The following is a 23,583-nucleotide window of genomic DNA, read 5'->3' as shown; positions in this document are numbered from 1 at the left end:
CAATAAAATACAAGAGGGTTAAGAGGGCCCTGCTCATAGGAGCTCACAATCTAATAGGGTGGAGCTTGTGGTACAAATGGTTATAACTGTGGGGAATGAGCTGATGGAAGTGATAGAAAATAAAGATTGTTGGAGGAATGATAGGCTTCCCTGATCAGATGAAAAGAATATAATAAAAAATAAGACAATAAAAAATATTATAAAATAATTTAAAAAAATCCGAGGTAGGGAGACCACAATATGAGCAAATAAGAAGTAAGGAAAAAATAAGAATTAATAAGAAAATTTGAAAAAAAAAATCTATAAGAAATACGTATATTTACATACACGTTAAAGTTCTAAAAGAGGAAATATCTGTTTTTCTAAAACTAAAACAAAAGCAGATATTCCGTTTTAACAGGGGGAGCATGCTGGAGATTATAGTTCCACATCCATCAGGGAATTATCACAATGAAAATCCCATTTAGCACAATAGGGTATGCAGGAAAATTCTAGCCAAGAAGCTTTAATAAAAAAGTGATGTAGCCAAATCCACACAGGAGAATGCTAGGACTTGTAGTGCCCCTACTGGTACTATTAACCTAAAATTTGACAAAGGGTAGGTTAGATATTGTAAATCCAGAAATTTTGAGTCAATTCAGATCTTGTAGTTCCACATCAGCCAGAGAATTATCACAGTAAAAATCTGATTTATCACAATAGGGAATGCAAGAAAACTCTAGGTAAGCATCCCTAAAAAAATTGATGTAGCTAAATGCTCAGAGGACTTGTCCATGCTTGGACTTGTAGTGCCCCTATGGGAACAATTAACCTAAAATCTGACATAGGGTATGTTAGATATTTTAAATCCAGTAAGTTATATTAAATTTAGGACTTGTAGTTCCACAAAAAGGAGAATCACAAGGTGAGAACAATGGTGAGCAGGCACAAAGGTGAAGCCTTCTGTGTAGACCTTCTAAGGTCCACCGCCTGGACAGTTCCATCCAGCACCCTCTCCACCTGCATGCCACCAGTAGACACATCAGCATCTTCTGATTGGTTCTGGAGAGGAATTAATACCACAAAAATAAATCCAGCTTTTCTTTTAAAACTAACTACTGTCCACGTCCTCAAAGAGAATGGAACTAATTTAACAACAGTGCCTTCGTCACCACCCCTCCTTTGTTGCCAAAAGTGGTGGGGCAGGCAAGAGAAGGGAGTAGCTCATGACCTGCTCACTGTTAGATCCAACTCCTCATTGGTCTACAGTGCTTTGATGACTCTCTACAGAGGGAACCTCCTGTTGTATAAGAGGGAAGGACCAGGCATTATTATTTTAGCATCAAGGCTGCAGGTTTCTGCTAAGAAGGGGACATTGAAATCAACACTGTATGCCAGCAATCTATAGGAGTTAATACCACTCCAGCTCTGTACACAAGGAGTCTGCATGACTAGACACTAGCCATGCTCAGCTTTGTGGATTTACGATCTGTGTTGCTGCTTGCAGTGACTTTATATCTAGTAACATGTCAAGGTCAGTGTTTATTCCACATTTTCTTTTCTTTTTTCTCTTTTTTTTATTGCGCAAACTTGCGCTTGGTCCTGTCTCAGCATGCATGGTGTTTCTTTCTTCTTTTTCTTCTTTTTTTTTTTTTTGTTTCTCTCCTAATAGCTGTATTCTGCTCCTTGCTCTTAATGGTTAATTGCAAACACTAAAACACTAACCAGATGTTTTCTGTAACCAGTCATCATGGCAAGAAGCCAAGAATGCACTCTAAATCATTTTCATTCCCTGTGCTTGAATAGGCTTTTTTTTTTTCAATCAGGAAAATTATGTGTCCTCTGGATAGTCATTTGCTAACGTGGCTTTAAAGTTATTCTTGAAAAAAGTTTTAAGGATGCCAAAGACAAAAGTTTTTTTGGCACATCTGGGAGACAAGGGCGTTGTACTGTATTGTCTAGGCATTTGCAGCTGTATGATGAACGCCATCTTGTGGCTGTTTTATGTTAGTGCAGGGGACTTTAAACCAGCATGGATAAAAAAAAAAAAGAAATACATGCTTTCCAAAATTTTTATTTTCAAGTACTAGAAGTGCTAATTACTTTTTGGGAAATGCTTAAGAAATTATTTCATCTGGGATTTTGTAAGGAAAGGAAGAAAATACGTTAAGGATGTTTGGGGGGAAAGGTTTGAGTTATAATATTATAGATTATATAGCCTGTGGGTTTGATTTATTAAAACTGGAGAGTGCAAAATCTGGTGCAGCTCTGCACAGAAACCAATCATCTTCCAGGTTTTATTGTCAAAGATTAATTGAATGAGCTGAAGTTAGAAGCTGATTGGCTACCATTATCAGCTACATCAGATTCTGAGTATCCATTCTTAGTAAATCCATCCCTGTATGTAAAAAGCTGTTTAAACAGATATGAGAAGGAGAGAAGAGCTGACATACATTATTCTACAATTATTCAAGACAACTTTAGAGTGCAGATAAAACTTACAGCTCCCACCACTTACAAAGCTGGCCAACAAATTCTTGACTTGTGACGGTTATGCTGGATATGCAATTTTTGTTGGCAATTTTGAGGATTTTCCATCAACTCTCAACCACATCAATCTTCCACCCACACCTTTTTTTTTTCTTCAGTTTTAAACAATTAACCATAGCATGGAAGTTATATTTTTTACAATTTGGCGAATTGAAACTGCCAAGAAAACCCTCAAAAAGTGCAGAACTTTGGGAGGGAGGAGGTTATAAAATTGGCAACAAAGTTATCAAGAATATGGAGATCTGGAATTTGATTGCTAAGGATGCACAGAATAGTTCTTCGAAATTTTTAGTTGAGGAATGCGTTCCTCTTTGTAAAGAGTGACATATGCCACTCAACAGCAGCATTTCCTCTCTCTCTCTCTCTCTCTCTCTCTCTCTCTCTCTCTCTCTCTCTATATATATATTGTAAAGCGCTGCATAAACTGTTGGCGCTATATAAATCCTGCATAATAATATATACTATATATATATATATATATATATATATATATATATATATATATATATATATATAATTTTTTTATTTTTATTTTTGAGGCTATTAGAAATGTTTAAGCTGCTAGACCACCAGAATGCCATCTGGCTTTTTTCCAGGACATGTTCCAGTTTCTCCTGCCAGAAATTTGAAGCCAGAGCATGCTTGGACCTTTAGTTCTCCAGAAGCTTGAGGGCCAAGGGCTGTCAAAGCTTAAACAGGCACAGAAAGGGTGAATGAACATGACTTCTGAATTTTCCCACAGCTGCCTCTAGGCATCCCCATGTACAGACTGGTTCCCTAAGGAATGCAGTTACATGTTAGAGAAATGGATGATTGCCCCCTCTGGTGGACATTTCAAGATATTGCAGATCAATAGAAAATACAACAATTTTAAAATTTGTATACATGTATGGAGAGAGAAATGCAGCCAGGCAAATGTTGTTTGATGTGTATTTGAGATAAAAGCAATAGTGATTGTTTTGAGATTAAAGGAAAAATTGCAAACATATGCTAATTAAATATAAACTAAGAAAAGTTTACATTTTATTTGCACTTCTGCATTAAAAAAAAAACTACAAAATAATTTGTCCTCCTTTTCATTCTTATCAGTTAAAGCTAATATGATTTTTAATTAATAGTGCAAAGGGCAGTGCTGTAACTCTAGCCCAAGATGGCCAGTCCTAGGTCAGTTCTCAGCAGCCTAGAGCAGGTGGGCAAGTTAAATCTGATTTCTGATTGGTTACTGTGAGTTAGTGAATACCACCACCACCACACTTTGCCCCATATTATTGAACCAGTAAGTGATCTGAAGCAAGGTGAAAGGGTCAAATGTCAGTGGCCTTTATAACTATAAATGGCTATTACTATATCATATATGTACTAATTATATCATGATCAATAACAAATTATTTAATTTTATTATATCTTTAACATAATTCAATGTTAATTATATTTTATAATTTAATGTTATATTTTATAACTTAATATAATTCAATGTTAATTATATTTTATAATTTAAGGTTATATATATTTATTATATATTTTATATTTTAAAAATACATTTTAACTTTTTTTATTTTAATATTATTGTATTTTTTTTAAAACAGAAAAATAATAATAATTATGTGACTATATTATCATTTAAATTGTTTTTATTACATTATGTTTTAATATTTTTTTCTTTTTTTTTTTTTCTCTTCTTCTCTGTGTTTCTCCTGAACAGAGGTCAGTATAATATTTTTTTTTCCTGTTTTTCACCACTTGTTTATTTGCTTAGATAATTAATAAGTCTATTTAAAACCCTAATAGAGTTGCTTGTATGGATGACCTCCATTTTGGCTTTTCTGAGCCCACCCAAACTTCCTGAGTGGGCAGGTTTAACCGGTGGGCTCCCCTCATATAGGGGGGCAAACATGGCACAGTGCAATGATCCCAGTGGCAGATATGGGGATAGAGCTAAAATTCTCACCACTGGATTTAAGCAAGTGGACTTTGCACTTTATTTCAACAACTTTAAAAACTTTGTACCATTAGTCGGATCTAACCAGATGTGGATACAAAGTTGCAATCCAATGGATATTCATTACTCCAGCTTGGGCACCTTGACTTTGATTGCTAAAAATTTACCTTTGGATTTATTGAAAGAATATGTTTTCTACTGACCTCTTCTTTTTTGCCATGGAAGCAGTTGGTCAGTACTTAAAATGTAAGAAAGAAACGTGTCTTGGCATAAGATTGTTGTTAAGATAGATTAATAATTATAAATTTGACAATTATTATTAATCATTTTGAAGTGTTATTAAGACTGGGACCTTTGATGCCTTTACTTATTTTCTTTTTTTTCTCTTTTCTCTTTCTTTTTGACTTCTAGAACGGAAGGGTAAGCATTTTCTGTGTTTTTTAGCTCTGTGAAGTTCAGTTCAGATCAGTAATTTGAGACAATATAAATGGAATGTTGTAAGCGTTTTGGATGAGTTGTGGTCATGGTGGGGGGGGTTGGGAATTGATTTGCCTGGGGTGACAGGTGTTGGGTGTTGTGCAGGTCCAGGCAGCTCCAGTTATGAATCCTGAGGCTACTAGAAGGCAGGTGATGCTACTTCATAGATGTCCATCAACAATCATTTAGACTTCTCATGGAATGCTAACTTTAAACAAACCTGCACTGGGTGAAATAGGGTGGCTGCCAATGTTGACCTCCTTTTGTAAATGCTAGCTGCCTGGCTGTCTCTGGGTTCAAGTAAAGTCAAAAGCCTGTGGGGTTGATTTACTGAAGGCCAATGTTATGTTGACTTTGCAAGGGACTTTTCTCTTAACTAAAGCTGCTCATACATTAAATCAATTTCTCATTAAATTTCATGTACCTTTACCTTCAGCCATGAAGTGCAAGGGCCTGCCTGATTGTATACAAATTGAAAGTGCTTAGGCTTGACCTCATATTATATGATTTTGGTAAACTTAAAGGAAAATTGTACAAGAAAATCATATAATGTATTTTTAGCCTTCGTGCATGAGGCACAGATCTGCTCAGTTCCATCATCCAATCATGTGCAAGCAAAAATAATTATTTTCTTATTTTCCTTGCACGTGACTGGGTATTTTTTGCAAAGTGAATTTTCATCTCCTCCACTAAGCTAAGGAAAATTTCATTTTAAAAATGAATGCTACCTTGCAAAGTTAACAGTCTATTTGCCTTTAGTAAATCAACCCAATTGTCTGTATATGTGTTTCAGGTCAACATTATGAGGCCATTGGAAAGCATAGCAGCCAGGCAGCTAGCATTTTCAGAAGGGGGTCAGCCCCCACATTTCTCTAAGCAGGTTTCCTTTCTTATTGTTGTTTCATTAGTTATTGCTTGCTGTAGTAAAGTATATCATAGAAAGGCTTGAGGTTCCAATAACATGAGTATTAATGTTATTAAATGAGGTCACATTTCTATATGCTATTGCTTCACAACCAACTGCTTATCAATGTGTAACAATTTTAAATAGAAAACATAGGATTACTTGAATTTGTATATATATATATATATATATATATATATATATATATATATATATATATATAAAAAATGTATGTATATGTCAAATCTACATGCAGGACTGCTTGAGTTTAAACTCAACACAAGAGTTGATCATGTTTGTGGATGGCCCTTTAAACATAGTGAACTGGTACAGTGGACCACATGTAGTCAATGATGTCACAATGTTGGGGTTTAGCTACACATGAGATTTTTATTTGCTTAGCAGCATGAAATTAACCCCTTGCAGATAGCTGTCTCCTCTACCAACCTTACCATGAGTCCTTCTCCTTCTACTCTTCCAATAAAAATTCCATGTGTAGCTTGGCCCTTTAAATAACTGTTCGCCAGGGCAGTGTGGCGCCTCCTGGGGGTTAAAAGTACCAGAGTTGCCATAGATCCATCTATTAATGCTTCCTTGTACCTGTATTTCATAAACCAATAGAGAGACACTAAAGATCACATGAGGTTTTCAGCTTCATAGTGTCACAAGATTATAAATATCTTGACATTTTCCTTAGCTAAACCTCATCCAAAGAGGTTAACACCATACTAATATGGGATTAAAAATCTTGAGGGCAGCCTATAGGTAACATGCCATCATCGGACCTCATCCAGTCTTGTGTTGTTGGTTTGGTTTTAAATTAAGCAGCTCAGGGTGGCAATTCCTATAGTCCTGTTCAATTATGGAAAAAGTTTGGTAAAAAGTGTATTGACCCAAAACAACTAATCAAAAAAACATTGTACCATTCCAAATGTACACTGATTACATTTCCTTGGTTGCTGAGGGTGAATGCATTTGACCCATCAGCACCGTTACTTACACTTTATGCCTTTTAATAAACCCAATGGTGCATTGACCCATCTTGGGTCTTGCAGATAGCTACAGATATTTGATGAGGATGTGGACAATTGAAATGTATAAATGCAAGTTGGATGTGTGCTTTGTAATGTTTAAAACCTGCAAATTTATGGGCAGGATTGGCAGGACTGCATCTGGCCAACACTTGAGCTTCTCAGCCAGTAGTATGTGGACCTCGGGGGGCACCTCCCGACAGCCCAAGGGGGTTAAAAGTTTACTGAACAGTTTATAAAGTTATATTCTTATTGAAATAATTGCAGTAGCTGGTTTGGAAAGTTTGCATGTAAGGGGCTTCTGACAATACCTTGGGCAGCGAGGGGTAGAGGGCAACTTACACACCCTAGTTGGTGATTAATTGTTATAAATGGACACATTAAGTAATTGCAATGAGAAGCTCAGATCTAGGTGGGTGTGACAGTTCTGTGTTATGTCTGAGTTGTGTACGCCTACTAAGCATTTCCTTATCTGCAGGGTCCCAGAGGCTATAAGGGCCCACCAGGAGAACAGGTAAGGAGAAATAATGTTTCTATAATATGAATGCTCTACATTACAAAAGTCATTGTAATGCAAATGTAGACTGTTTGGGAGTTTTAAATTCTTATTTTTACTATTTATGTTTTTTTTTTGTTTTTTTTTTACAAAAATGATCACTAGCGATATACTGTAAATAAATAGTAGAGAGAGAGACAAAAAAGACAATGTAATATATGAATACAATTAAGATAATTCTAAGTAGGTTTGTTCATTTTTTTATTATTTGGCAATTTTTACACCAGATGCATATATATATATATATATATATATATATATATATATATATATATATATTTATTTTTTATTTTTTGCAAGTTTGCAATATTTATTTGCTGCTGTAGCAAAAATGGCAATAGAAATATTTTGTAAATGATAACTGCTGTGTGTTGATTTGCAAACCGCTCAAGGTGAATGGCTCCACTGCATAATACTCAAGTGCCATTCAGGCTCGTTGCACTCCAGCAAATCATTCTACAAAAAAAAAAGGAAAGAAAATGAATCATTGTTATCTGGGCAAAACCTGGAGTACTCTGATTAATTTTCTTTTTTGATTTCCTTACTGTGCGCTATTGTTGGGTTACCACTAGAAAAAAGACTGCCAATGGATCCTCAAGATTTGAAGGTGTTCTATTTTAACTTTTTTGGGAGCTGAAAGGAAAAATGATCTTAAAATTTGGCTGATGTTGAGTTGGAGGGTCTACACAATGTTACCAAAAATGTTGGGTATTCTGTGATTGGTTGGTATATACAAAACTGATAGTGGCAATGTGTATATTATTAAATACACTCAAGTCATGCTCTATAAATGATTGTTTCAATCTGCAATTTTTAGGGACCCCCTGGAATACCAGGCAGAGATGGTGAAGATGGATTACCCGGCCTACCCGGCCCCCCTGGACCCCCTGGACTCGGTGGAGTAAGTCTAATAATACTTTTAACTTTACACTTATCAGTGAACATCATAATATGGAGACTAACAATCAGCTCATGTTACTGACAGCAAATTATTGCCAATTTTCAATTGCTGTTACAATTTCTGCATGGTACATTATCATGCCTTTTTGACCTTTGCAGTCATATCACCTGGTAATCCTGTCATCAGGGATCCAAGCCCATAATGGTCTGGAAACCATCACATGGTGTTCTTTCTTTGAGCATAAAGAAAACAGAGATAACACCCATTAGTAATAATATCAATACCTTTCAGTTAATATATATATATTTTTTTATTTTCATTTTAATGGAGATTTGCGGTCCTTTGTTTGTTAATCCCTGTGAACAAAAAAATAAACTGTGAAATCACAGCACACAGAAAGTGCATGAGGGTACAGAATCCAACCACCAAAAAGGAAGGGCCTGAATCCCTGCACCCCCCTGAATCACAGTGGCCCTGATGGGGAAAGGCTCTCTAGTCCTCCTGGACAAAACCAGGTGGAATCCAATCCTTAGGAACCTTGCAAAGCTGGTTTATCATGTGCTAGGTGAGGACTATCCCAAAAAGAGACCCATGAAGCCACAGACCCTCCCTCCGACGTCAGGGTAGGCCTAGATAAGCCTGCAGCTTCCGTATTTTGTAGAGTGAAAAAAACAAAACAAATGTGCAGTGTAAATGCTTGTGCAATAAATAGTGAATTATGCAAAAAGAAATAAATAGTTCCAAGCACAATAAACATGGCAGGTCTTTCGGCCAATATAAAAAATTACTCTAAGCTAGCCCAAGAAATGTTGTGCAAGAAAAGCAGTAGTGACATGACTTAGTGCCAGTGAGTCTTAGTAGGGTCCCAAACCTATGGTGTTTTTTAGGCACCCCCGGGAACTCATTGTGCTCCCCATCCCTACAAAAGGCATTAGCACCAAGGGAGACTCCTGCCTACATCTGGGGACAATCCTGTTCCAACAGGCCCGAATCAACCTGGGATGAAAGGATCCCATCCCAAGCACTCACCTACTATGTCACTGAGTGCCAGTGGAATTCAGTGGGGTCCCAAGCCAATTGTGTTTTTCTGGCACCCCTGGGACGCCACACCACCCCCAGGGGGGGCGACACAGGGAGCTTCTTGTGCTCCCCAGCCAGACAAATGCTGCCCCATCCCTACCAAAACGCATTAGCACCATGGGAGACTCCTGCCTACAACTGGGGACAAGCCTGGTGCACTGGGACAGACCTAGGAGGAAAGGAACCTCCCCGAGCACCCGCCTATTACATCAGGGGCTACTTGATTTTAGCCAGTCCAAACTTATTTTTACTTTTAGGTAGTGCACGTAAGGTAGACTTTTTTGCTTTTCCTGACCCATTAGGATGATGTTCCTACACTTCCTTTTCTGTAGGTAGAACAGGAAATGAGAGAAGATCACTTGAAAGTGAGAGAAACCCCCTCAAAGACAGTTGTCATTGGAACAGGTGCCCCATTGGAAGATTTTATGTTGGCTGTATGGTGGCTCTGTCCACCAGTTCACTACAGCACCCTACACGAACTGTGGGCAAGCCTGTAGGGAGTGCAATGGATACAATACAACTTCTCTAGAGATTAGAGATAACCCGTCACCATTTTACAATTTTTTATCACAGTCATATAATAGTTTACATTTTTTGGGGTTGTATTCGATATGTGCAAAGAGAGATTACACAAATACTTATAGTTTCATAACGAAATATTAAAGTTTGTCTGGAGTTTGACCCTAAGTTATTGATTCTACCTTTGAAATAATTGTATATTTTTTTCTCTTTTCAGAATTTTGCTGCTCAGTATGATCCTTCCAAATCTGCAGAACCTGGACAACAGGTAAATAAATGTCTTTTGAGTTGGTAATCTTTTTATGTAAGATAGTTTCCCCTCATCAGCACCCAGCAGAGCAATCAATTTTGTTGGCTAAAGAAATATTTTTGTGTTTGTTTAACCTAGTCTTCCTAAAACTTTTTGCCCCAGAGGAGCCCTTGAAATAATTTTCAGCTCCTGGGAAACCCTTGCTAAACCAATTAATTGACGGTCATTTTCTAATAATGTGTCGTACTTCAATAGCCAGTGGCAAGAATGCCCACTTACAGTGGTCCTCAGACAGCTACAAAGATCATTGGTTTCATGCAGTTGGTTTTGTCAAGTGGTTTTGGCCCTGTAATTATGCAGGCACTATCAAATAGGAGGTCCTTTTCTCCAGCAATGGGACATTTGTTCTCCCCTTGCTCCGTTCCTGCTGATAACATCTGCTGGTGGTCTTCTTCTAGGCCCAACTTCTCCCACCTCTGCCATTAGGCAGCTACTAACAAATGTGGGTTGAAATTACATTGCCCCAGCACACAGCTTTATTCCCAGCATCCTTCAGATACTGGGAATAAACCTTTCAGATACTGGGAATAAGCCAAGGGTGTACACTGCCTGCACACACACTGCAGGCAGTCTACACAAAATAAAAAACTGCTAGGAGAAAGAGAAATCATTTTTTGGGCAGGAGAGACTTTGCATGACTCTTCTGTCAATATACTCTGCCTCCTAGCAGTAATATTTTTGAACTTTTTTTGAACTTTAGTTGATTTAAATATATTTGTCAATAGCCACAAAGGATATAAATCCACTTTGTGTGCACAAAAAAAATAGCCTTTGCAGAACCAGATATCACCCTGTTAAAAGTAACAGTGATGTAGTCACTGTACTTTACATAGCCTGTGCAGAAAACAGAACTGTGGGAGGGGTCCAGCAGGCTCCACCCACTACAAACTGCCTGCAGAAAGCTACAGGAGGGGTGGAGACAAGACCAGCCATCCTGCACAAGGAAAGAGAGCAGCATTGACTGGTCTTTGAAGAGTCAGGCCTGGTTCACCTATGCATTTTTTAGTGTATTTTCAATTTTGCAGAAACACACTGCAGTCCATTAAACATGGTTTCCTATGGGTCACATTCACATCTGTGCATTTCATGGAAAGGACCATGGACCAGCTGGTTGTGCTTTTGGTTCCATAGACTTCAATGGATCAAAAATGTGTACTGTACTGAAAAACACAAAATGCACCTGAAATATGCATCAACTGCAACCTGAATAGTTGTGAACCAGGCCTTAGTTTAACATGTTATATGTTACATCCATATTTAGGGTGTTGCATAAAACATGTTTAGCATCAGACTCCTCTCCCCCCCGATCCCCCCCCCCCCCCACTCCTTGTTACAGCGAGCAAGATCTTCTCTCCGCACTCGCTGCCACAATTAAAAGAGAGCGCCGGGCTCCACCCACACGGCCGATACATTGATTCACATGTCCCTGTAAATCAATGAACTATAAGTACTGACAGCCTTTGCGAATGTCGGCATGTAGTTCATTGATTCTTCCTGTCTGTGTGAAACTTCCTGCCTGTATGATGCACAATGTATGGGCAGGAGACCTGCATGGCAACAGCAATCTGCTGAACGTGGGGGAAATGCTTTCTAGGCTCTTAAAACAAAAAATAGTAAATGCTCTGGTTTTAACTGGTGCAGCTGGATTGCTTCAATCACCATACTGTAGAAGACCGATTTTCACATAGGTGACCTTTGACACTGAACAGTTTTGAGCCAAGAAGTGACCACTGAAAACTTAATTCTAATGCCTTAATGATGTCTCATCTAGCAAAATAACAATGCAATCAAAATAACAATGCAATCTTGTTTATGTTGCTTTATTCATAATCAACATCATCTTTTTTAGGGTATCATGGGACCAAGAGGACCTCCAGGACCCCCTGGATCTCCCGTAAGTATATTACCTGGAATGGAGTCACAAGAATTGCAAAAATTAAGCTTAATGTGACAATTGTTTGTGATGGAGTTTAGGAATTGGGGTGCCATAGTGCCAGAATTAGGACACAATAAATGTGTGTGGCATGGCTGTTTATGAGGAGCGAGTCAAAGTTGATTTTGCGATTAATAGATCTAGAATAAAGACTTGTGGCCCATTGATCAGGATAATGATAACCTGAATAGTGAATCTTGTGGCTTTAGAATTATGCATGGAATGGCTACAGATAAAAACATTTATATATGGGTCAGAGATTTAGAAGTGCTGTGACTGTGATTGGTGGATTATGTGTCACCGATGTTAGGTTTATTATAGTGAGCTGTCATGTGGGTCAGGGTGATGTGGCACTAGGGTCGTGTGACATTAGGCTTTAGAATGATGTGACATTAGGGTTACAAGTGATATGATGCTAGAATTAGAAATGGTATGACACTGGAGTTAGGAGGTATGATGTGACACTGGAGTTAGGTGTGATGTGACACTGGAGTTAGAAGTGATGTGACACTAGAGTTGAGAGTCATGTGACACTAGGGTTAGGAGTCATGTGACACAAGGGTTGGGAATCACGTGACACTAGGGTTTGGAGTCATGTGACATTAGGGTTGGGAATCATGTGACACTAGGGTTAGGAGTCATGTGCCACTAGAGTTAGGAGTCATGTGCCACTAGAGTTAGGAGTCATGTGACACTAGGGTTGGGAATCATGTGACACTAGGGGTAGGAGTCATGTGACACTAGGGTTAGGAGTCATGTGACACTAGGGTTGGGAATCATGTGACAATAGGGTTGGGAATCATGTGACACTAGGTTTAGGAGTGATGTGGCACTAGGGTTAGGAGTCATGTGACACTAGGGTTGGGAGTCATGTGACACTAGGGCTAGGTGTGATGTGACACTAGAGTTGGGAGTCATGTGACACTAGGGCTAGGTGGGATGTGACACTAGAGTTAGGTGTGATGTGACACTAAGGATAGGAGTGGCTTGACACTAGTGCTTAGAGTGCTTAGAGTGATGTGACACTAGGGTTTAGAATGATGTATCACTAGGGTTGGGAGTGATGTGACACTAGGGCTAAAAGTGATGTGTCACTTGGGTTAGGTGTGATATGACACTAAGGATAGGAGTGGCTTGACACTAGTGCTTAGAGTGATGTAACACTGGGGTTTAGGGTGATGTGATTCTAGGGTTGGGAGTGATGTGACACTAGGGTTGGGACTGATGTGACACTGGGGTTAGGAGTGGTGTGGCACTGGGGTTAGGAGGGATGTGATTCTAGTGTTGGGAGTGATGTGACACTTGGGTTAGGAGTGATGTGATTCTAGGGTTGGGAGTGATGTGACACTGGGGTTAGGAGTGATGTGGCACTGGGGTTAGGAGGGATGTGACACTGGAGATAGGTGTAGGACATAAGGGTAGTGAGTCATGTGACGCTGTGGTTTAAAGTGATGTGATACTAGGGTTGGGAGTCATGTGACACTAGGGCTAGGAGTGCTGTGACACTGGGGTTTGGAATGGTGCGACACTAAGGATAGGAGTGGCATGACACTAGTGCTTAGAGGGATGTGACACTGGGGTTTAGGATGATGTGACACAAGGTTTGGGAGTGATGTGACACTAGTGTTAGGAGGGATGTAACACTAGGGTTAGAAGTAATGTGACATTAGGGTTAGGTGTGATGTTACACTAGGGTTAGCAGAGACGTGACACTAGGGATAGGAGTGATGTGACACTAAGGTTAGGAGTGATGTGACACTAGGATTAGAGGTCAAGTGAGACATGAGTTAGGAGTAATATGGCACTGTGGGTAAGAGTGATGTGTTATTTTGATTAGGAGTGATGTGGCCCTGGGGTCAGAAGTGATGTGTTACTGGAATCGGGGGTGATGCAATACTGTGGTCGAGAGTGATGTGGCACTGGAATTAGAGTTGATGTGGCACTTGAGTCAAACGTTAAGTGGCATAAGAGTGATCTGGTTCTGTAGTAAGGGATTATGTGACTGGGTTAGAAGTATTGTGACACCACTGTCAGGGGTGATGTGGCATTATAGTTAGGAGTATTATGGCAATACATTTATAAATAATGTAACACTGGTGTCAGGTTTAGGAGCAGTGCCATTCTAGAATTAGGGGTAATGTGATATTGTGGTTAATGATGGTGAGGTGCTGAAGCTAGGGTTTTTTTGGGGGGTTTTGGGATTAGGAGTGATTGTATTCTGGATTTATGGATGATGTGGCAATAGGGCTAGAGGGCAATGAGGTTTCAGTTGAAGTGGCACTAAAGCTATAAATAATGTGAACTGGGACATGAACTGGCATTTGGATTTGGGATCATATAGCAGAAGGTTAGGAATGATCTGGCTGTTGGGTTGAGAGTGGTGGGACACTTGGAATAAGGATGATGTGGCAGTGAATTAGGACTGATATTGGTATTGGAATGTCGAATGATGTGGGTATGAGGTTTGGAATGATGTGGTACTGGAGTTTGGAATGGTGTGGCACTGGGTGCAAAGATGAGATGACACTAGGATTTGTGGTCATGTGGTACTGGGATTTGGAATGGTGTGGTACTGGGATTTGAAAGGGTGTGGCACTGAGGTTTGGAATTATGTGGCCCTGGGAAACAACTAAAGGCAACTTGGCTAAGACTCAATTTACTACTTGAATACTGTGTGATATAACCCTTAGATTATAAAGTAAGAGTGGACAATGTGATAACAAATCTAGGGAAAGTGATTTATTTTATCAACATTGTGTATAACAAAAGTAAAATCCTCTTTGTTTTCCACTTGTAGGGCTCTCAAGGTTTCCAAGGTCTTCCCGGTGAAAACGGTGAACCCGGCCAAACTGTAAGAGCCAAGCTTAATTTATAATCCTAATAATTTATATTTTATTTATATACTGTAAGTCTGCATTATTAATTATATTACTTTATATATTATAGGGCCCTGTAGGATCCAGAGGACCAGGTGGTGCCCCAGGCAAAGCTGGTGAAGATGTAAGTAATTAAGACCACCTTTTTATGGAACACCATATGCCTTTTACATTACCAACTCATGAAAGACATTTTCTGTGCAATAATACTGGTTGTCATCAGAAATGAGTGTAATGGAAAAGTGTTTCTTTTGTCCATCGCATTAGTCAGATATCAGATGCATTGCGTAACCTATAGTAGAAAAGTAAAGCTGTTATTTAATTAGTGACTTTGGACATCAACTCTTTTTTTCTTTTCTCAAATAATAAAACCTGAGGCCCCAATGCAGTAACATTAAATGTCATCCAGCTAACAGAATTCTGCTAGCATCTATCATAAAATTGGAAATTAATATATGTGATCTAATTCTGATTGCCACAGAAAATCTTGTTTTGGTCACATCTTATATATATATATATATATATATATATATATATATATATATATATATATATATATATTTATATAATATAAATATATATATATATATATATATTTTTTTTTTACTGGAATAGATCCAACATAGTTCAGTAGATCATAACACCCAGCCTTGAATCCAGCAATGGCCATGCCAACATTGTCTGCATTATGTTGATTTTTTTTTTTTCATTTACCACAGACCTGACTTGGTTATCTTTTTTGGACAGATGCCCTACACCCTCACTATTGTTAGCATTTAAGCCAATGCCCCTAATACAACCAGTTTTTGCAACCAAGGTCACTTTCCTATCAACCTATAAATTCCTTGGACATCTCTGCAGAGCAATGTATGAACGTATATAGGTTGTAACTTTCTATCATTAGAAAGTGGCTTCCATAGTGCTTCTGTTTAAAAGGAGGAACCTTCGATCAATATGCATTTCCCCCCAGATCCCTATCACATGGGGTTGCTTCAACTGGAATTAGACCTACAGTAGGTGCTGCATCATCCACTGCAAGCCTAATAGGTGTGATCTGTATAACTGTTCATTATCTTAGCAGTCTTTAGATGAACATATTATTGGATGTATATTTACCTCTTTTCTGACAGTTCGATTTTATTTTTTGTTCTTTTTTAGGGTCATCCTGGCAAATCTGGAAGACCTGGTGAGAGAGGACCCGTCGGCCCACAGGTATGAGTACTTCATTTTGCAGCAGTATTAATATATCTAAAATAAGCACGGGCTTGAACTTTGGAATCCCATACATAACAACAGAACTAGTTTGAACATTTTTAATCTGGTGTTAGTTCCTAAGTGATTATGAGCACTTCTGTGGAGGTATAATATTTTAGAAAATTAGAATCTGTTAAACTTTATTTACACCATTTACACTTTTATTTGGTAATACTCGTAATACAAAAAAAAAATAACATTCAATAGCATTCCACATTTATTAATTGATTCTCCCTTCTCTATTTTAGGGTGCTCGTGGTTTCCCTGGAACTCCTGGTCTCCCCGGATTCAAAGGCATTAGAGTAAGTTTCAGTTTACAAAAGAACGAAAATCATTTAGTTGTTCAACCTAATGTTAAGTAGAATATAGAGGATTTTAATAATACTTATATTTAGTTTTTTTATATACAAATACAATTGTGATCCTTATTATTCACTATAGAATCCTCATACCGTATAAACCGTATATACTTATTTAGCATATTAATGGTGTGTTGGACCATATTTTTTAATGCACAACTAAAGCAGCAACTCATTTAATAAATCAACCCTGTTGTCTTCTTAAACAGTAGGTTTTAATAAAAATGCAGTTTTAACATGCTATTATCCAATTTGATAAGATTGTATTTTTTTATCTTTCAGGGACACGCTGGTTCAGATGGTCAGAAGGGAGCTCCTGGTGCCTCTGGTGTGAAGGTAATTTTCTTTCTACATTCTGTTCTATAATGCAAGGAGAAGACTAAATCTCTAACTTGAATTTCCAATTCTGGGATTGCTAAGGTTCAAATTAAAGCTTTGTCTCCATCCCTGACACCATAAAAAACAATAAATACAAGTTGAGGCCAAAACATTTTCATGGTCATGTTTTCATTGTAGGATGTCTTGGCTTCAATGAGTTTGTATGTATTGGTGATCCTAGTGATAAAAGTAAAGTTTTAATTGGTACCTTGGAAATCAAGGTCGTGGTAGGCCATATGATCCCTTTATGAATGATGTGGTCTAGATCCAGGTTTTGGTCGGCAGATAATGACAACAAGAGGTGGACTCTTAGCACATGTCATCAAGGATCAAGTCAGCTAGATTTTCCTTCTGTTCATTTTAGGTACTTCCTAGATTGTAAGCTCTAACTAGCAGGGCCCTCTGATTCCTCTTGTACAAAATTGTAATGTAACTGTAACGTATGCCATCATTTTGTTAAGCGCTGACAACTGTTGGTGCTATATAAATCCTGTATAATAATAATAATAATCTGCTGACATGGGTGCATCTAAAGCTTACAAATGTCTGGCAGATGAAAGAGGCCTATGGCAGCTGCCATCTTTCTGCAGTTTATTATTTTTATTTATTACAGGTACTTATATAGCACCAACAATTTACATAGCTCTTTACATATACAGTGTATCATATCAGTCCCTGCCCTCAAGGAGCTTACAATCTAAGGTCCATAACGCACATTTATACACATACTAGGGACAATAACCTTCCAGCATGTATTTTGAGTGTGGAAGGAAATCCACACAGGTACAGGGAAAACATGCAAAGTAGCGTCATGGCCGGGATTTAAACCAACGACTCTAGTGCTACTCGGTGGAAGTGCTAACCACTTAGCCACTGTACTTTCTTACATGGCACAGAAGGCATTTGAGATATAGAAATCAAAATTCTGACTTTTGGCATTAAATCAACTAGATTGCATAAGATTTCATTTTTATTTTTCTCACAAAGATGCACTTATCCTGAGATATTCAGAAGAGTCAGTGGGGTAGGAATGTACAGGATAGGTGCCATATATACAAAAACAATCCCTTCATTCCACAGCTAGTAGTAAAGTTTGACAAGGAGCATATTTGTCTTTTGTCATTGACTTCAAAAAAATATTGCATTACTAAAGTCCTGAATTTTGGTGCAACATAAGCATTTATTGATGATCACTTAACCTATCTTTTTACTCTTTTAGGGAGAAAATGGTGCTAATGGTGACAATGGTTCTCCAGGTCAAGCTGTAAGTATCTTTTTTTTTTTTTTTTGTTGTGTTTTGTTTTGTACATTTTTGTCTATTGTGATAGTAATTTGTCAAAACAAAAGCATAATTGTACTATTGTTCTTTAGAACAATGGTGACATGAACATCTGTTACCAATTTAGCTGAGCATGCATGTTTTTTCATCAAAAACCCATGGTATCAGCTTTATTTAGTGAAGCCTTTCCATGCAAGGAAAATCCATTTTAACAATCAATTCCTCAAATTACATTGGTCATACAGAAAGGCAACAGAGTGTCCAAAGAAATTCTTTTTCTTCTTGATTCAACTGTAACATACCAGAGTGGTCAATGAATAACTTTTGGCTATGGTTCTCTTACATTATGGGAGCATTACGGTAATTCATCTTGACTATTTGCAAAAACATTATTGGCCTGTCTAGATAGAAACAAAGTCTTGAGGTCATGTCTCTCCTCCATATAATGAGCCCTGGGAATGTACCTGGTCGGAGGCATAGGTAATGAGAGGGCTACCCTTGCGGCTAAAAGTCCAAGCACCCCCTGGAGGTAATGCAAGGGAGTGCAAATATCAAAGGAGCACAGGTGCCATTAGGTTGATCCACTGAGAGCTGTTTTAGGAAGTATCTGGGTAAGTGGTCCTCAAGCAGGTGGTGAAGAATGATGGCAGGAACACAGGGGGCACTTGTGGTAGAGCAGGTTCAGTGTAGCAGCAGGTGATATGTTAACACCTGTGGAGGAAGCAGGATCAGACTAGTGGGGCAAAATTGGAAAAGCATAACCAAGGTCAATATCTAAGCCAGGGTCATACACAGGTGGGCAGGATGCAAGGCAGGAGTGTAGTCAGAAACAGAGGTAAGGTCATGCCCAGAATTCAGAAGGAGAAGGCAACAGAGTGGTCAGGAGGCATAGTCATACATTGGTGGGCAGAAGAAGAGCCTGTTACACATGCAGGGATCACAAAAAAGAGGCCAAGCAGAGGAAAAGTCCAGAGGCAGTTAGTAACAAGGAATCAGGAAAATCATCCAGCAATCCTCTGTTATTGCTTCCTTCCTTAAATAGAGCATTTGACGCCAGTTCCATGATTAGACATGCACCTGTGTGCATTTGTGCACGTTTCCATGCAAACGTCTGCCTCTATGTAGGATACTGGTAGATATGCCAGAGTTGTGTCACACATGCACACCTGTGTTCTGGACAGTGCCCTTAACAGTCCTTTATAATTAAGACTCCCTTATAACATTGACCTAATGGCAAACCAGGTTTTCCTTTAGCTTGTCCACAATGACTACTTTAATGCACAAGTTGGAGACATATTTGTGATGCTTCTCCTTTGTCCAGGCCACGGTATAGCTAGTAATAGCTAGTCACATTCACCTAAACGTGATCTGTACAGTTGAAAGGCATTTCACTACTCATCCAAGCTGAAGAAGCTCCTTGGATCAGTAGAAAAATGTCCTTCAACATTAAAGATCTACCAATACTTACAGGTAGAGTATGTTCCCTCCGATGCTTCACTGAAAAGGGGTAATGCACGTGGAGTTAAACGACAAAAAAAACATGTTCAGGTTTATTAAGGTGGAACTAGTTGATAAGTAGGTGTGCCACCTTTTTGCAGTGATGCTAATTTCCATCACTGTATTTTCCATTGTATTGTTTAATCATCTGGCCCAATGGGTTTACTGTGTACATGGTTAGTGCATGGTTATAATGATTTACTAGCTTTGCAATGTTCATAATAGCACACAGTTCTAATATTCTATAAGTTATATAGAAAATGAGCAAGGGGTTTGTAGCTAATGAATGTATAAAATAATGAATATTCCCTCCTGTTTTGTAGGGTGCTCGTGGTCTTCCCGGTGAGAGAGGACGTATTGGACCTGCTGGCTCTGCTGTAAGTTAATAATCAAGTTTTTGTGTATCTGAAAGTTAGCTCATCACTAAATGTATTAGGTTTTCTAATATGTGTGCTTGTTGTTCCTGTAAGCTTATCATATATTTATATTTCATTAGGGTTCTCGTGGAAGTGATGGCAGTTCTGGCCCCGTCGGACCTGCTGTAAGTAGATACTTTTATTTTTATTACAGACGGTATGAATTAAAGAAGATCTTGTACGAGCAATGCAGTATTTTACAAAAAAAATAATAAAATTTGACCTTGTATAATAGAAGCTGAAAGTGTTTTGGCAATTTTGAGTGCCCACAGTAAAAGTGTATTTGTAGCTAAAACTTTTGTGCTAGTTTTGAACTGTAGGGAAGAATAGACTGTTATGTTTTTAATGCGGTTCATGTACTCCCTGGGGTAGATCATGCTCTCTATTTATCAGGGTGACTATTGTCCCTGACAATGCAAATGAAAGGAAATCCAAAAGTTCTCATTAGAACAATAGGGGAGGGGAAATTCAACACATCAGATACAAGACCAGTATGTAAAATAAAGCAATTCATATTTGTAGGGGGCAAGGTTGCTCCATCATTTGCTGGGGGATCTCCCAAAAGATGGACCTCTGGAGCATTACTTAATCCTAAGAAGTATTTTCATTTTAGGAAATAAAATAAATCAAAAATAATTTTAAAAAATCCTAACTGGTAAATTTTTTGTGATTCTATTTCAGGGCCCAATCGGTTCAGCTGGTGCCCCTGGCCTTCCCGGTGCTCCTGGTGCCAAGGTGAGTGTGCCCAGCCTGTGTATTTCTTGTTCACAGTTATATGTTAAACCTACACATAATTTTCTTTATTGAATAAGGCAACGTGCATTGAGCATTGAGACCAATCATAACTAAGATCTGCCATTAGTAGACGATAGCTGATTGGTTGTTATTGTTTTTTGCACTTTGCACATATTATTGTTAATTTCTCTTACTCAATAAGTGTGTGAGTGTATGGAGTCATTATAATGAATAAACTTAACATACTGAAGAATGATATCTTAAGGCAAGGTTCATATCTATGCATGTTGGCAAAGTGTCGTATTTGCATGTTTTCCCAACACGCAGAGAAACGCGCTGCCAATTAGCTGTGGCGCATTTTTGGAAAAAAATCAGGGCATTTCTCATGCACAGGGCAGCTTATTAAGATGAATAGGCTACCCATTCTGGAATGTGTGAAAAAAGGCAAATAATTGCCTTTGCCCTTGGTCACAACTATAGGTGTGAACCAACTGTAACAAAAACAGTATTAGAACTAACTATCAAGCCTAGTGGTGTAGAAGGTCTGATCCTATGGCTTAACTTTGTCTACTGTGCCTCTGAGGGAGTGCTTTTTAACATGCCAAATAACATGTTGACTTTGTGTGCTTCCTGAGCTACTACATTGGCATAAATAGGCCACAACTACTATAGGTCAAAGAGTCTTTAACCAGCAGCTAAGGAAAAAAATAATAATAGCACATATACCCAGATAGCGAGCAATCGTGCTGCAAGTTTGAAAATGACTTGCGAAGCTATTGTTAGACTTGACAGGGTTCAGTTTGTTGCACAATTGCAGCAAGTCTGCATTGCATGACTCCAGATCAACTTACTTTGCAAACGTTCTCCAAGTCTACTGCAAGTTCTGGTTCAGCTATCTTGTGCCATAGTCATCCCACCACAGGGTTCACTGTGGCTGAATTTTTATGCTGTAGACCAGGGGTAGGCCCTCCAACTGTTTTTAAACTACAAGCCCAATGAGACATTGCAAGACCCTGACAATCACAGGCATTACTCCTAGAGGCAGAGACATGATGAGATTTGTAGTTTCACCACAGCTAGAGTTCCGAGGTTGCCTACCCCTGTTGTAGACTTTCAGAGTTCTTGCTGTAGGCTCACCACTGCAACTTTGCTCTTGCTAGAGACTTGCCACGCAAATTTTCTACAAATTGGAAAAATGTCAACTAGAACTTGTGCTTCAAGTGTTTTGCAAGTGTACAACTTGCCAGTGAAAATGTGCAGCAAATTAACAGACTTACAATTCAATACTGCCACAAATTTATGGCAAGTTATCCTTGGTCTCGGGGTAGTGGTTGCTTTACTAAAGGTAAACAGACAGTTCCCTTTGCATGAGCAGTTGCATTTTGTATAGGAATTTTCTCCAGGGCTTAGTGAAAGAAGCTGTGTTGACTTCTATCATCCAATCATGTGCAAGCAAAAATTATGTTTTCTAATTTTTATTGCACATGCTTGAGTATTTTTTACAAATGGAATTTCAATACATTCACTAACCACTGGGGAAAATTTCCATGCAAAGTGCAACTTTCTTCACAACGTGAACAGCCTTTTTGCCTTTAGTAAATCTGACCCCTAGTCTTAAAATTCACCTTCCTCTAGTGAGCAATATTGCAGCATAGAATAATGGTGACATTTGTCAGATCCTAATGTTCTGTAGACACTGTGACATGGCCCACCACCCACCTGTTCTTTGTACCTTGGTAACACTTGCCTTGAGATCTCTTCTTCTTGTAAGCCTATTCAACAACCTCTCTTCCCACCCATCAGCTTACTATGCAGGTACTACCACTGCAAGCCTTAGTTTTTCAGCTGAGACAATACAACTTAGTATAGTTACAAATTTTAGGTGATGATGCTGGCCTTGCTGAAAACATATGTATGACGGTTGAATACATGCATGATGTAATAGGCCTTGAAGTATTGCAGTATTTTAAAGAATATTATGGTGGCATTATCTATATAAACCATATTCAGCTTGCCTCTCAATAACATTTTTTTTTCACCTACTAGGGTGAGCTAGGACCTGCTGGTAACACTGGCCCAACTGGTGCTGCTGGAGGAAGAGGCGAGCCTGGACCCCCTGGTTCTCTTGGACCTGCCGGACCTCCCGTAAGTAAATTTTGACATTGAACCGATAATTCATTTTACAATCTCAATTGTACCTAAAACTTGTCTTTGCTTATATTTTAGGGAAACCCTGGTACTAATGGCGTCAATGGAGCTAAAGGTGCAGCTGTAAGTATCCTAATAACTTAAATTATTGGGTGTGAGATAAGCTGTGGGGGTATTATTTGTATTGTACATTTATTTGGATATAGTCTTAACTAAAATGTTCTTTTTGCGCTATTCCAGGGTCTTCCTGGTGTAGGTGGTGCTCCTGGCCTCCCTGGAGGTCGTGGTATTCCTGGACCTGCCGGACCTGCTGGACCATCTGGCGCAAGAGGTCTTGCTGTAAGTAACTCAACTCCTACCAGCCACCATTACTATTTAAAGGACACTTTGGCTTAAATAGAAGATATAACCAAGTGTTTCATGAACTTCTTGGGAGTTAAAAGGTGATATCCTACGGGGCAT

The 23,583-nt window shown here is 38.6% G+C and overlaps 1 protein-coding gene across 1 annotated transcript in view; it reads left to right on the top strand.

The window, feature by feature from the left end:
- The first annotated feature begins 1,307 nt into the window (after nucleotides 1–1,307).
- LOC143959267 (uncharacterized) overlaps nucleotides 1,308–23,583 on the top strand; it is a 51,277-nt gene continuing 29,001 nt past the window's right edge. The window contains exons 1-18 of the mRNA XM_077467943.1: nucleotides 1,308–1,513; nucleotides 2,303–2,307; nucleotides 7,359–7,394; nucleotides 8,254–8,337; nucleotides 10,154–10,204; nucleotides 12,096–12,140; nucleotides 14,977–15,030; nucleotides 15,126–15,179; nucleotides 16,214–16,267; nucleotides 16,558–16,611; nucleotides 16,951–17,004; nucleotides 18,266–18,310; nucleotides 20,146–20,199; nucleotides 20,319–20,363; nucleotides 20,920–20,973; nucleotides 23,020–23,118; nucleotides 23,200–23,244; nucleotides 23,362–23,460. Of these exons, the coding sequence (XP_077324069.1) occupies nucleotides 1,444–1,513; nucleotides 2,303–2,307; nucleotides 7,359–7,394; nucleotides 8,254–8,337; nucleotides 10,154–10,204; nucleotides 12,096–12,140; nucleotides 14,977–15,030; nucleotides 15,126–15,179; nucleotides 16,214–16,267; nucleotides 16,558–16,611; nucleotides 16,951–17,004; nucleotides 18,266–18,310; nucleotides 20,146–20,199; nucleotides 20,319–20,363; nucleotides 20,920–20,973; nucleotides 23,020–23,118; nucleotides 23,200–23,244; nucleotides 23,362–23,460 (1,002 nt within the window). The 5' untranslated portion in view covers nucleotides 1,308–1,443. The remainder of the gene's footprint in view (nucleotides 1,514–2,302; nucleotides 2,308–7,358; nucleotides 7,395–8,253; nucleotides 8,338–10,153; nucleotides 10,205–12,095; nucleotides 12,141–14,976; nucleotides 15,031–15,125; nucleotides 15,180–16,213; nucleotides 16,268–16,557; nucleotides 16,612–16,950; nucleotides 17,005–18,265; nucleotides 18,311–20,145; nucleotides 20,200–20,318; nucleotides 20,364–20,919; nucleotides 20,974–23,019; nucleotides 23,119–23,199; nucleotides 23,245–23,361; nucleotides 23,461–23,583) is intronic.

This window comes from Lithobates pipiens, unplaced genomic scaffold (genome assembly GCF_037356315.1).
Source record: "Lithobates pipiens isolate NorthernLeopardFrog02 unplaced genomic scaffold, aLitPip1_a1.2 Scaffold_68, whole genome shotgun sequence".
NCBI classification, from domain to species: domain Eukaryota; kingdom Metazoa; phylum Chordata; class Amphibia; order Anura; family Ranidae; genus Lithobates; species Lithobates pipiens.
The sequence above is the reverse complement of the archived record's forward strand: the minus strand, read 5'-3'. Positions and strand labels throughout refer to the sequence as shown.